Source organism: Pagrus pagrus, assembly GCF_965226575.1.
Source record: "Pagrus pagrus genome assembly, chromosome: 9".
In the NCBI taxonomy this organism is placed as follows: Eukaryota; Metazoa; Chordata; class Actinopteri; order Spariformes; family Sparidae; genus Pagrus; species Pagrus pagrus.
In genome coordinates this window covers 26,570,332-26,585,849 of record NC_140193.1, presented here as the reverse complement: position 1 = coordinate 26,585,849, position 15,518 = coordinate 26,570,332, and the positions used below count along the sequence as shown (strand labels likewise).

The following is a 15,518-nucleotide window of genomic DNA, read 5'->3' as shown; positions in this document are numbered from 1 at the left end:
AGCAGCGTTTTGACATTGTAATTGTCTAACCAAGTATATGTAGTCATGGGGTGTTGGATGAAATGCTACATGGAGAGAACATAATATGCACTGACACTAGACCTACATTCATGGCTTGCAATCAAAACAAATAATTATATTACTTTTGATGGCATATACAAAATATTTCAACTAACCGTTGCTGTGTTTTTACAGTAAAATCTATGAAAGTGGTGATTCAACACAACAGTCTTCAATGTGGCTTAAAAAGAAAAGAGAAAATAAATAAATAAATAAAATAATAAACCATAACAGATTCCAGGACCAGGCCAGGTACAAATGGCAAAACATGGGAACATTTTCATTGTGTCTGGCCATTCACAACATTAAGTTTTTCTTTTAGATTTATGCTTTGAAACTTTTGATGGTAAGATAAAAGCAAATAAAAATCCTGAATACATGAAAAGTTACTGACGATGGGGGGTGCACATGTTCTATGATCATGATTATGATACATGTTCTGAAAGCACAGTATGTACCTGCTTCAAAGGGTTCATCTTGTCCTGTTACTTCATGTGTTCAGTATCTTCTTCCATTGGCTTGTTCTCTGCAAGGTAAAATGACACCACAGTCTCTAATGTGCAATAATTATAATGAATATACCGTATGATGAATTCATATTAGATGCAAGTTACCAATGTACACACAATTACACCTAGATTAACAACTTAAATAAACCATTTATTGTTTTATATAATAACCTAGGTTAACTTAAGCTGCTAAGAGCAATGAGTAAACAGAGTGAAGAACATCTTAAGTCATCCAGAGAGAAGCAGTAAGATCTCATAACAGAGCTCTGGTGGAAATTTTCATTAGCTTTTTGCAGATTCTGCCTACAAACAACAATACAGTTCACGTTAAAATTAAGCTGCATGGCCCTTTAATACTCAGTACATTATTGGTATAATTTGATACTAAAAACTTGTAATTACAACACAGTTGTTCCTGCTTCATAAAATACAAAGTCTTAAGCAAACTAAATGACTACATAACAAAATATTTACAACATTACTTCACTGTCGCTTATTTAAATATATTTTTGAGGTCACACTCTTACCTTTTTGTAGAAGCAATGGTGCTTTGGAGTTGTACAAACATCTTGAGGCGTTGAATTATTAGTAGACATGAAGTATTTAGATGTAGATCTTGACGAAACAGATTCTTTGGTGCACAGTTCTATACTACATTTTATCATCTGTAAGTGTAGTATGGGTTAATTATTAAGATGCTTTGAATGCGATGGAATGAAGGCTTCTCTGCCTACATCATGTAGCCCTTGTGAGCCATTTCCCTCATGTTCACTGTTTGGTATTTTCCATTCCTGCTGATACTGTTGCATAACTTGAACATTTACTCAAGGGTTTTCTAAGATATTTAAAAGTGCTTCCAAATTTGATCCAGTCAATTCACAAACAGATGATTGTATCCTGACACAGAAAATTTCTCTACAAGCATCTGTTGTCTCATAATAATTACCACCATGACATCATTGTAATACGTCTGAAGATTGTGCTGAAAACTGTTAAAATATTTCTTGCGGAGACATTTCAAATAGGACAAAAGCAAGGATGACCATTGTAAAATGGCCTTTAAAATATTTCCAACCACTTCCACAAAATGAAGGACTATTTTTTACCTAATGTCAGTTCATGTTTAGGTAATGCAGAGGACCTGGCTGGGCAACTATTCAGTGCTGGTGTAACAAACAGAACTGTGTGACACTGGCTATCCAAAGAAATTCACGTTTCCCATACTGGACTGCACAAACACACCCACACATACACACTGGGGACGACCAAGGTGCGAGCTGTTAAATATGTGAAATGTGTTTTGGAATTGAAAGCTCAAGAAGTCTTGATATATATGTAAAATAAAGAAAATTATAAAATAAATAATAATAAAATAAGGCACAAGATAGTCAGCAGATAGAAATAAGATGGTTTGGAAGTATGACTTTATAAAATGTACTAACAAACAATGTTTGGAGGGGTATTGAACATACCTCCTGGTCCAGATTGTAGTCCTCTTTGGAATTAAGTGCCAATTTTACAGCCATGTAATTTCCATTTTTCACAGCATCCCGCAACTCACCTAACAGGAACAAAGTGAAGCGAAATGAAATTTAAAGAATGTATACATTATAGATTTCACAATCAAACAATCACACAATGAAAAAAAAATTAAAATAGGGCCTTCTAGTGGTACAACAACTCTCAAGTGCAGAAACTGTATGCATTGTATGCTTTTACTGACAATGTAACTCTGATAAAGCTACTAGCATAGTAACATATTAGCAGCAATGGTGTGATTACCTTACTGTTAAAGGCATAGTACAATAAAAAAGTATATTTTAGAAAATGTTATCATGTGTCCCTGTGTTAACTGTGCTGCACTTAAGGATGAATACATATGTACATTTATAAAACCAAATAGGATTTGCACCCCCAGCACCTGTCAAATAAAATGGCGTTTGACTGAAAGCTTGTGGCTCACTGTAGCTAGCAAAGCAATATCATGGATCAGACCTGTGTGTTTAGATGTCAGTTGATAACATTTTAGTAAGAATATGATTATGTTGCAATTAGTTAATTTGGTCCTTGTTTCCTCCTCCTCCTCTTGATTTAAGAAAGTGGGTAAGGGAGGTGGGGATTAAAGCCAACAGTCCTCTATTAATCCATATTATTTCATAAAGGCTAAGCCATGTCCATTAATTCAATCTAAATCTCTCATGTACCTATATCCAGCCCACATATTTCAAATAGGCCACATTAATGACGCTAAAGAGTCTGAAATTGCCATTTCATCTGGACTTTAAAGACAAGGAGATAAAAATTCTACTGCAGCTCCTTAGAAGCTTCTAGATAGCAGCAGTAGTCAGTCAGTAGACAAAGGTCGGCCATTTGTCTTCGACTTGAATACTCACTGGGTGATAAAGGTGGAGCTGAAAGGATCTCATCCTCCCCATTCAGATGTTTCTGGAAGTCATCCAGAGTCATCCAGTCCAGGTTGAGGTCCATTCCTAGACTCAAAGTGGCTTGGCCCTTGTCTGTACAACACACAATGCAGAGAAAGATGCTACATTAGTTGACAGGCTGAAACCTTGAATACTGCAATTCAAATGATCTCTTCTCTTAAAATGTCTTGCTCACATTTATCTTTCAAACCTCTATTAATGTGTTTCACTGAGGTCATATGTTAAACTGATCAAAAATCAAGGGAAATGTATCATTTCATATGAAACAAAAATCTGATATGTGGAAGCAGCGAAGATGAGCATGTGCTTAGTGGCCTGTCAGAAACATACCAGATTTGTCAGCGCCCTCTGGTGTGTCCTGGGTGTCCTGATTGTCATCACAGGCCATAAAGAGTCTGGGCTCACTGTCCTCTCTCCTCTTCTTCCTGTCATCTGTTGGGGTTCTCCTCTCCCAGCCGGGCCGCTGTGTCTCCTCTTGCCTCTCCTTCCGCTCCCTGGGTTCCTCTCCAGGCCGCTGCTTTGCTGTAGGTTCATCTCCTTCCCTCTCATCACTGTCCAGGCTGAAGCCATAACTCTGGCCAGGCTTGGAGACTATAGGGGGAGTAGACAAACGGTCATATTTTCTTGGGAGATAAAGGCCGCGTTTCCCAGATTCGTTAAGAAGCTCTTAAGTGCTAAGATCTTCTTAGGAGCGCTCTTAAGAGCGCTGTGAAAGAAGGATGCGTTTCCCAGAGTCGCTCTTAGCTTAAGAAGATCTTTCGCTAAGAAGGAAATGTAAGATCGAGCTGACCCGCTCTTAACAGCCTTCTTAGCGACCAAATGCTCAGTGATCAAGCCGCGTCAGGGAAATTCATATCCTCCACTTTGCGAAATAATAAAACAATGCTCAATGTTAAAATGCGCTCATAGCTGGCGCAAGAAAAAAAAAAAAGAAAATGGTAGATGAAAAAAAACCTTTTTATTGAATTACACGTTTAAGTTTTCCGCAACATCTGCATATATGAATTTATAGTAGCCTACTACACATAAAAAAAAACAACAACCCTGTGGCATTTCACAGATATCAAGGGAACAGATGTATTAAACTCAGCTGAACCTCATCCAGAGAGGCTTCCCCTGCTACTCTGCGTTGCCAAAGTCCGCGCGTGTGAGAAACCACGGCTGCAATACAGCACATTCTCCCTGCGAACCAACAGCGTCGCCGTGCGCGAAGCCAGACGGTTTACATAAATGCATACGTGCGTCAGCACTTCTCCCCACTGGACGTGCTGTCAGACCGGGCTGTCCAGGCAAAGTACCGGCTGCCCCGTGCGGAGATCCAACGGCCGTTGGATCTCTTTGCCTGGACAGCCCGGTCTGACAGCACACACACACACACACACACACACTTATGCGCTGATAAAGAGGTGGGTGATCGATTTGCCTGGCATCGATTGATTCAGCACAGCAGCAGCGCGGTGGACAGCTCCCACTAAGAGCTTCTTCAGAAGATTCTTTGGCTGGATCTTAAGGTTCTCCTAAGAAGGCAGTTAAGAACGCATCTGGGAAACACCCGTATCTTAGCGCTCCTTCTTAGCCGAACCCTTCTTAAGAGCCTTCTTAAGTCCTTAAGAACGATCGAATCTGGGAAACGCGGCCAATGACCCTAGACAGTCTTACATCTTCCATCACAGCCATCCATCAAACCTATAGATAACAACAGCTTGTTTTATCTTCATGGTTGCCATTCATCTTTCCTGCCTGGTGAAGACTATTCTTTCGTTGTCTATAGTGGGCATGTTATTAAGTGGTGATGGCACTTAAAAACAAGAAAGGTTGGAAAATATGATGGGTCATGGTGCTGGATCAAAGAGGGATACTCAGAGCCAAAATGAGCGTAATCTACAAATTGTTTCATTGCTCCCTTAATTGTCAAAATATGAAGGCATTACAAAAATACTTACAAAAAACACATTTTGTGTATTTAAAGTAGATAATCTCTTGGAGCAAATGACAAACAACAAACATCCATCAAGCCCCATTTTTCAGCCTTCACCTGTGGCACCTAACAACAAAGTTCTTCAGGTCTTCTCTGTGGTGCACTGTGACGCTGCCTTACTGCAATGATGGTACTTTGCCTTCTGATTGTGCCGCAAACAAAGTGCTAACAGCTGCTCAGCTTTTAGCTACACTACAGTGCGGTTCACCACTTGCACGATGACAACAAGGAAAAGATGAATACTGATACTGCTGATACAAAAGTACTTATACTTCACACACACAAAAGAAAAAGAGTAAGTATAAGAGCATTAGATACGTAATAACTTAATGTCGAGGAGGGAATCTTTTCCCTTGACTAGTGTGTTCTTCTCATGAGAGGCAATCCTCACGGCATCAGTGCTTCTGATTGCTCTTTCCCTGAGATACAAAATCTCCTTCAACACCTCTGACAAACGTTTCTATTCCATGGTTTGTGGGAAACAAAAAGCTAGAAATGATAAAAAAAAACAAACACAAATGCAAAATTGATAATATTGCATCTCTCACTGTGTAACTGCTCTCTACACTCACACTACAGATGCTCCGTTGATGAATGAGTAGTTTGGACTACAAACACATCTGGGGTGATGAAAAAACCAACTGAACATTCAACTAAATCAGGCATGCCATTCATTGTTGAGTACTTCTAAATTTTGTTTCATGAGTAACTTGTTTCACATGTAAACGGATTGTAGATGCCAGTGTCCACACACTTAAGGTGTATCAAATAGACTTGTTTTGCACGGTTTTACATATTTGGATTCCTGTATTTGGTTTATTTTCACCTGGTGTTAGGTTGCTCTTTGACTGAAGTCAGTCTGGGTTGATGTGAATACATGTTCAAACTAAGAAAATCAACAACTGCATGTTTTATACATGTAATAGGTTTCGCATTTGTGTCATGCATACCATCTGATTGCTTGTTCTTCTCCGTCTTCTTGGGCTCTGGTTTCTGCACTGGAGAATCTTTGTTTGTCTTGGGGATCTTCTCAATCTTTCCTATTATCTATTTTTGAGGAAAAAAAACAAAAAATGTTAAAACCTTGTAGTTTTCCAGGCAAACCACTGAGCAGCAGGGTCCATCAAACAGGGCAAACATTAATGCATTTGACTTGGTTATCCTGAAAGCATTTTGTTGGTCGTGGTCATGTCATGTCATGTCCTGACTTTTTGGATTTCCATCAATTATGTCTTAATGGAAATGAAGCATTAACACCATTCTATTTGACAAACTAAAATTAATAACGAAATTACAGAAACATCTGATCACATTCTCAGAGGTGCTTGCAGGTGCCTTTGGTGCTTTTCTACAACTGCTTCAAAGAGTTCTTCAGGTATTCTCTGTTTTAGCCAGGTAACTGCTCATCAGGACCAACCTTGTTGTCAATGCCTCTTACTGTTTCCTCTCTGGGCTTTTCGTCAGCTGATGAGGCAAAATACTATTTTGCTGATGTGACTTTTTGAACAAGCTATATGTATTTTTTAATTCAACCATACACAAGAGATGCAACCTGTTACAGATCATTGTAAACATCAGATATCACAAATTCCCATTAAATCCAGCTTTGTGTTTTACAGTGGTACAGTAGGTACTTCGTTGTGGCCGAGTTCACGCGAGAATCACGCGCCTTTTTAGTGGAGGATCAATTGTGTTTTCATGAGAAGCGGTAATGTGCCCAAACAACCACCAGGTGGCATCTGTGAGCAGGAGGACGACAACATGCAGCAGCAGGGAGCAGTGACCATGAACGGGGAATGGACAGAGTTGCCTGATTTATGTTTCTGTTCGTTGTTGCTTAAATACAAGAATGTAGCTAATAATACCTCACCCACTCCACACCTCATTCCAACTCCTTCCTTCAACCTGTCGCTACAGGGTCCCTCTAGCAAGGACAAACTTAGTGAAAAAAATCATTCATCTCATCCGCCATCAACATCATCAACAACTCACTATGAAGCCTTTTAAATGTCTTTTAAGGTCTTATTCTTTGTATTTTGTATTTATCTGTGATATTCCCATTTTATGTTTATCTGTTTTCGTTTTGCTTTTATGTTTAACTGTGGTCTTTTTTTGTGCACACGTCAAAGACCCTAAAGACATCTGCGGTTGTGATTTTCCTCGCTCGCTGCAGCCACGGCTAAGCGAGGCAGAAACAATTACGCACAGCCTACAGAAGTTTCAACGTTCATACAAGCATTTAAGAAATGATTCTTATCAGTTCCATAATTCAGAGAGGATTTTTACTCAACGACAAAATGTATAAAGATCAGTTTTTAGGTTGAAGACAGGACAGCAGCACGTATGTCCAGACGCTGATGTTTGTCAGCTGGGGCAGCGGGTCGGTGATCAATAAGACACATGAGAGCATTATGACTGATGTATAGCTCCCCTGGTAGAGCAGCTCCCTCAGTAAGCAGAATCATCCGCTAGTATGGGTTCGAATCTCAGTGTAGGTCGTACCTTTAGTTAATGTGTTTTCTTTTCTCATCATCATTATGATCACATATGGCTCCAAGTTTGAGCAAATAAATGAGCAAATGAGCATTAATTCTCTGCCGGGCCGCGGCACCAGCTTTCCTGCTTGTGTACATATTTGTCTCCAACGGCTTATGACACGCGCCGTCCCTGCAGAGTGGCAGCTGATTTGAGAACCTAATGTGGGTTTACTATTGCGCATTTCCTTTTGCTGCTATAATAAATATTTGCTTAGCATTGACAATGGAAACAGGTAAAAACAAACTAATCTAGCGAGTATACGGCGTATACTGGCGTATCACGCAGACTAAACCACTGGATGAATGGAGGTGCTAATGTGTCTATTAAGCTCATTACTTTTAATAGACCCGAGGAGGTGGAACATAAACAACCATTACAAGCAGAAAGAAAGCCGGTGAATCAGATCAATAGAATGTTTTTTTTCTGGTTATCATCTATTGATATTCGGTACGCCACAGTTGTGGTGTCAGAATTTAACACAAATATTTGTGCTTTCTATTCCTTATATTTTTTACAACAGCCTTGTAGGTTTTCTAACAAAGTTCCACCGGAGCTTATGGCTGACGCGTGTTGTCCAAAACAAAGAAAAAACTGTGTCCTCCACGATGGTTGGTTTAACAGGTTTATTCGCCAAAGTACAAAATAAAAAGCATAAATTTTCCACGGGCACTGTAACTCACGATACCTGTCCTCTGACACTTCAAAACACGGCTTAAACACGGTCAGAAAACCGTGGGCTCCTCAGGCTCTCCTGTCCCCACACAGGCTAACTTCCTAAACACCGTGCTGCAGCTACTTGAATGAATCATCAGTTTGTCTACATAATGATAATTTCAATTAACTTATTTTTTTACAAAAGTATATAAGTACAAAGTATATATTCCATAATGAACTGAAATTACTATGATATATATATATATATATATATATATACATATATATATATATATATATACATATATATATATATACACATACATATATATATACACATACATACATACATACATATATACATACATATATATATATATACATACATATATAATATACATACATATATATATATACATATATATATACATATATATATATACACATATATATATACACACATATATATATATACATATATACATGTACATATATATATATATATATATACATATACTACTATTTTATCAGTCACACGGCACCTACAAGGCTTATAGAAAGAAGAACTACGCCCCGTCATGTTATGTGCAGCTTTCGAAGCAGGTTAATATTCAAAAAAGAAATATTTATATATAAATGTTTTTCAATCTTTAAAAAAAATGTGGAACGTGCTTCAAATGAAATGATTTTATTAAAGAAATTCAACAGGTCAGTGAAGTGCAGTATATACTGTAGGCTAGGCTATTTAAAGCATAGTGAGTCCACTAGAGGATTTGCGTGGTGTTCGCAGGAACTCATTGATTTTGTCTATGCAGTCTTTCAAGTCCTTCATCTCCATCCCTGGAAATTGTCTCTTCAGGGTTTCGATGACAAAGTTTTTGATGTTTTGTGGGAGTTCTTGCTTGCCCCTTGATCCATCCCAGTTGGTGGTTTTGCACCAGGCTTTGTAGTTTTCGTCTGAGATGATACTCTTGAACAGCAGGCACCCATACCTTCCCACTTGGCCGTGGCTCTGTTGTCGGATCCTAGCGTGGTCACGTGGTCCAACATCGCGCAAGCTCACGTCAGGATGTTGACGGGGAATTTGGATGCTGTTGTTAAAGGTGAAGGACAGGGCCAATGGAGACATCTCCGCTTGTGAAAAAGCCGATTCAGGAGTTGAAGTGCTCCTGGGGATCGGTCTCACAGGCGTAGCAGGGACATGCCGGGTTCTCTGTTCAAGAGCAGTTTGCAGTTCTCCGAACCCAGCTCTCACCTCTTTCATAAGAGCTTGTCCCCCTCTCTGGCACTCGGAGTGGCTGGTCTCTTTGAGTCTTTGGTTCTCCTCTCTGAGGTTTTGGTTCTCCGCTTTCATGGCCCCCAAGTCAGCTTTCAGGCTTGCAATATTGGCAAGCAGGGTCTCGTTCTCAGCAAGCAGTGCTTCTTCTTGGTTCTCTGCTGCGGCAAGCTCCGCCACTCTCTGGGCTAGAAGGTTTCTCAAATGTACCACCATGTCCTTTTCGTCGTCGCACCGCTCGACATTGGGCTGAACCACCTTACCAACAAATAAATAAATGTTAGGCTATTATTAGGAGAATCAGATGTTACTTAGTACAAATTATTAATGCAATGTAGCCTATTAAAACTTTTTTTCATACATCCAGGCTCTAATGTCTTTGTAATGCTTCTGTGTTACAGACTGCAGTCAAACGTCATCCAGCATCATCATCTGTGCAGCCACGCACAGCTAAGCGTCTCGTCAAAAAAAAGGAGGTAAGTGCTATTGTGCAACCTATACAGTACAAGTGTTTAATTCTTTATATGGTAGGCACCCTTGCTTATCTAAACCATGACTCATGACTTATCTCTATTTCAAATTACAGGCATTTGTTGGTAAGGTGGTTCAGCCCAATGTCGAGCGGTGCGACGACGAAAAGGACATGGTGGTACTTTTGAGAAACCTTCTAGCCCAGAGAGTGGCGGAGCTTGCCGCAGCAGAGAACCAAGAAGAAGCACTGCTTGCTGAGAACGAGACCCTGCTTGCCAATGTTGCAAGCCTGAAAGCTGACTTGGGGGCCATGAAAGCGGAGAACCAAAACCTCAGAGAGGAGAACCAAAGACTCAAAGAGACCAGCCACTCCGAGTGCCAGAGAGGGGGACAAGCTCTTATGGAAGAGGCGAGAGCTGGGTTCGGAGAACTGCAAGCTGCTCTTGAACAGAGAACCCGGCATGTCCCTGCTACGCCTGTGAGACCGATCCCCAGGAGCACTTCAACTGAGGACAGCGACACAAGAGCCACAACTAGGCAACAGAGTCGCTGTCCTCAGCGCGCGGGGGTGGGGGTGGGGGGTAGATCCAGTGGTTTAGTCTGCGTGATACGCCAGTATACGCCCTATACTCGCTAGATTTCGTTTGTTTTTACCTGTTTCCATTGTCCATCCTAAACAAATAATTATTATAGCAGCAAAAGGAAATGCGCAATAGTAAACCCACATTAGGTTCTCAAATCAGCTGCCACTCTGCAGGGACGGCGCGTGTCATAAGCCGTTGGAGACAAATATGTACACAAGCAGGAAAGCTGGTGCCGCGGCCCGGCGGAGAATTAATGCTCATTTGCTCATTTATTTGCTCAAACTTGGAGCCATATGTGATCATAATGATGATGAGAAAAGAAAACACATTAACTAAAGGTACGACCTACACTGAGATTCGAACCCATACTAGCGGATGATTCTGCTTACTGAGGGAGCTGCTCTACCAGGGGAGCTATACATCAGTCATAATGCTCTCATGTGTCTTATTGATCACAGACCCGCTGCCCCAGCTGACACACATCAGCGTCTGGACATACGTGCTGCTGTCCTGTCTTCAACCTAAAAACTGATCTTTATACATTTTTTCGTTGAGTAAAAATCCTCTCTGAATTATGGAACTGATAAGAATCATTTCTTAAATGCTTGTATGGACGTTGAAACTTCTGTAGGCTGTGCGTAATTGTTTCTGCCTCCGCTTAGCCGTGGCTGCAGCGAGCGAGGAAAATCACAACCTCAGATGTCTTTAGGGTATCAGATATTATTATAGGCTATTCTTATATTTAAGCAACATCCAGTCAGGCCGTGATATAGGCTCACGGGGTCGGACTGGGACAATAATTCAGGTCGGCAATTTTACCAGTAAACAAATGCTCCTTAAAAAACAACTAATGTCCATATTTTAGCTCTACTGTAAAACAAAGAAAGCACAAGTGATTATCCAAGGTCACCCAGATAATTGAGGTGTCCCACCGCTGTGAAACAATCAGTCTGAATCAATCTGATACGGTTTAGCAGTCCCCCTCTCCATTCACTCTACCTGTAGCCTAAAACAGCACCACTCTCCATTGCAGCTACATTGTGGTCAAATGTGGAATTGTCCCAAAATCGTTTGAGCTGCAATTCAGTACTATGCTTCCACCTAGTGGCTACAGTTGTCACTGACATTTCACGTGTTGCGTGAATCTAGCTCCCCGCGAGTGAAATGGCCACTTTGAAGTAGTACCTACTGTATACTTACATGTTCTACTGCTACTTTATCAACGGTGATATGTTGTGGTTTCTTTCTTATGACAAATGTACTTATTGTAAGTCGCTTTGGACAAAAGCGTCTGCTAAATGCCCCTAAATGTTCAATTACCACTCACAGTGCTTCACAATTAATGCACCATAAATTTTAATCTGAATATAATGGTCGGCCTTTACTATGAAATTTTAGTTAATTAATTAATTTAGTTTAATTAATTAATTAATTAATTAATTGCAATTTCATAGGCCTAAAAAGCACGTCTGTGTATGAACGTCTTCAGTTGAACCCAGTCAGATATTTTTCATTTTGCTAAGACTGAGACTTAGAGTCTGGGTCACAACTGCGTAAGAGGAAAACCGGAATTAAGTAAGCCTCCACCAATCAGTCAAGTTGCAGTTTACATCCATGTCTGTCCAGAAGGGTATAATACATGTAGTAAACACTTTGAAGGAATTTAATAAATAGTATTAAATGTATTTTTTAGGCAAAATGTTATCACTATATTGACATGTATGATTAGTTTCTATTAAACATGCTGTCTTCACTTACAGACTTTTTTTACAGAGGAGTACAGAGGACTGATGGTCATGCACTCATGGTGCAACAACAAACACCTGAGGATCAATATCAGCAATATGAGCTTATGGTGGAAAACAATGCTTCAAATATTAATGTTACTGCAAAGAAGCTACTGATTCTAAAACATGAATGAATCACACACATCTTCAATCCAGCAGCACAAAAGATCTATATAGATTACTGAGTTGAATAATGGTCAGAAAAGTGTTTTTTCAGATCATTATGTCACAGCGAAGTTGACCGTTGACCTTTTGTGTATAAAACATCTTCCCTTCATTTTATCCTAATAGACATTTGTGTGACATTCTGTCACAGTTAGCATGTGAATAACTGCGATAAGGGAAAACAAAACAAAACATTTTTGGTGAGGTCACAGTGAGCTTTGTCCACTAAAATCTAATCAGTTTATCCGACAAAATGGGCTTCAACCATTTTTTCTGCACGTTTGACGAGTTAAATCAACATGTATCACACTTTTAACTCCAACAAATTACGGTCGTACGATGCAAAGAAAAAAAGCAAAAATATACATAGCACTTATACTGTACCTTTGTGGATTTGCTGCTGCTCTTTTCTGCGGGGGCCTGATGCACTGGCTGCCTGCGGGGGGCGCGGTCCTTGGCCTCACAGTTTAACAGGAACTTTTCAAACAGGTTAGTGGAGCCTGTGGCATCCTTCTGTCCCAAAACCTCCTCTTTAGCCACCTCTTCCTCCTTAACCTTGCTGCTGCTAGCTGCTGTGACAGAGGATGAGGACGACGAGGATGTGGAGGAAGACGGGACTTTGGGTGGTGCTGATGAGCTCTCCTGCCCTTTGCTCTTGGCTTTCTTATGTAAGGTGGAGCTATCGCTGGAGTCTGAGTGTGGGGCAGATTCGTCCTTGCCTTTAGAGGTGAGGCTCTTTAGTTTTTGGAGGCTGATTTCTTTCGTTGCAGCGTCTGGCTTTCTGCTTTTTTTGTCATGGATGAGGTCCTTAATGCCCTGCAGCTTTACTTCCCACTTCCCCTTCTTTTGCTTAGACTCATCCAAACGTGCCTTTTCGGCTGACTTTACTGCAGTTTCCGTTGATGCAGTAACGTCCATTTGGGACTCTGATGGGCCGTCACTCAGGTAGTCTTCCAGAGGTGCAGCGGCCTCGTCTTCTGAGGTTTCAATTTTCCTTTCCTTTTTCCCTTTCTTTTTCTTCCCCTCCTCTCCTTTTTCTTTCTTATGCTTTCCTCCCTCCTTTCCCTTGTCCTTCCTGTGTTTTTTGGAGGGAACAGGCTCATCGTCCTCCTCATCAGAGTCAACCAGCCGCTTTTTTGTTTCAGTCTTTTTCTCCTTGGAAGGAGAGGGTGGAGTTGGGGGTCTTTCTTCTTCTACTTCTTCTTCTTCTTCTTCTTCATCTTCTTCATCTTCATCTGTCTCTGGTGCTGGGAGAGGCCTGATATCCTCCTTCCGTTTGTCTTTATTCTTCTTCTTTTTCTCCTTTGGAGGTGGCTCCTCTTCCCGGATCTTTGTCTTTTTCTTCTTCTTTATGGGTGACTCAGTTGGACGGTCTTTGTCACCGTCACTCTCTGAGTCGGCATCGAAGACGTCGCTCTTTGTAGGCAGCAGTTTCTAAAAAGGGAACGGAACAGGCACTGTCAAATTTTATACAGATTATACATTATATTTTAGGATTTCTGGCTTGAAGGCTCCCTGTGGAGTTTTAGACCTCTAGAAGAAATATGGAGCCGTTTCTCTTTGAGTTGGTCCCCATTTGTTTTATCACATACTCATACATGAGAACGCACCTGCACGTCCACATAGGGGACGCAGTACACAGTCCTACCAATGATGTCACACTAATCCAATGATTTACAGGTGGCGGTAATATGCCAAGATATGCTGCAATGTGTCAACAAAGAGCTGCAAGCTAGTTAATATGGATGTTAACAATGCTGGACTTTGGCAAATGTTTTAAAAAGGAAGAAGATGCACTTGACCCCGTCTGTTTGACCTCAAGGATACACACACAAACTTGTTTTGATGAGTAACACTGAACTTTGGCTTGTTAACAATAAAACTCTACCAGGCCCCTTTAAGTCTGATGGTCAGCTCTCTGAATAAAAACCTGGTGCTGTTCTCAAACTAATTCCCCCTCCTCATTCTATTACTTACACATATACAGATTTGACTACCACATCAGTAATATTAGACAGCGTTGCTTAAAATTAACCTGACGGCAAACTACAGCATCTGTCTCGTTATAGAGGACAGCATGGAAAACTATGGCGGATCATTTACACTTCAGTAGATTCAACACAGACTCACTTATGGTTAGCCTTGGGGCTGCACAAAACAATAAAATATTATAATGCAATTATTCTGAGAGATATTAGTTTAAGCTATATAATTCACAACTAGCGGGAATTATTATTTTTGTATTATTCCGATTTCACAAAAAAAAAAAGAAGATAAAAGTCATTATGATGTGATGTGACAGTGTTTGGGGTCTGAAACAAACATGTTTTCTTACATCTTGAGAACAAAGTTTGTAGGCCAGGGCCTCTCTGCTGCATTACAGGTCTCCTGTTTTGTCACACATTTTACCCCTCGAAAATTACGACTTCTGTGATTTGGATATTTAATCTATATCTACAGAGACACGGACTGTGTTAGAATTATAAATAGATAGTACCTAGTACACCAGTATTACTGTTACATTATGTATACCTGGCTGTCACTTAAACTTACCACAGTCTTCTTGGGTTCTGCTTCTTTCTTTGCCTTTACTTCAGCCATGTTCTTCTTAAAAGATAAGAGGACCTCGCGACAGTCCTCCAAATGGGCCTCTGGCTCCCAAGTGTCATCATCAGAGCAGTAATTCTTCCAACGGACTCTGTAGAGCACTTCACCCTAAAAACAGACAAAAAAGGTATGAAGCTAGAACGTGGCTGAAGACTCTTTCACCAGCGAACAGAATCTCTTGAGCAATACAACATTTCCATATTATAGCTGCCTGCATGCAAACATGGCTGATGGATGAGATAAAATTAATAATGGTAGTATTTTGAATGGTGGACACTTTTTTTTGTTTCACTAGTTGTATTCATAATAGATTATACATTACACACAAGACAGCAATAGTTCATTGGGGAGAAAAAGCAAAACACTTAAAGCAACACTAGAAAACTGCTAGAAACTAGAATGTGAGGTTACCAGAAGTCTTGAGTGATAGCCTGTAAGTGTGACT

General features: G+C 40.3%; 1 protein-coding gene across 3 annotated transcripts in view; it reads right to left on the bottom strand.

Moving 5' to 3' along the window:
- Positions 1–15,518, bottom strand: part of mphosph8 (M-phase phosphoprotein 8) — a 34,917-nt gene that overhangs the window by 16,464 nt on the left and 2,935 nt on the right. For all 3 annotated transcript variants that reach the window (XM_084362960.1, XM_084362961.1, XM_084362962.1), the window contains exons 2-7: positions 15,020–15,181; positions 12,851–13,900; positions 5,942–6,038; positions 3,344–3,604; positions 2,963–3,085; positions 2,042–2,130 (exon numbers count right to left, since the gene is read on the bottom strand). In XM_084362960.1, coding sequence (XP_084219086.1) covers positions 2,042–2,130; positions 2,963–3,085; positions 3,344–3,604; positions 5,942–6,038; positions 12,851–13,900; positions 15,020–15,181 — 1,782 coding nt within the window. The remainder of the gene's footprint in view (positions 1–2,041; positions 2,131–2,962; positions 3,086–3,343; positions 3,605–5,941; positions 6,039–12,850; positions 13,901–15,019; positions 15,182–15,518) is intronic.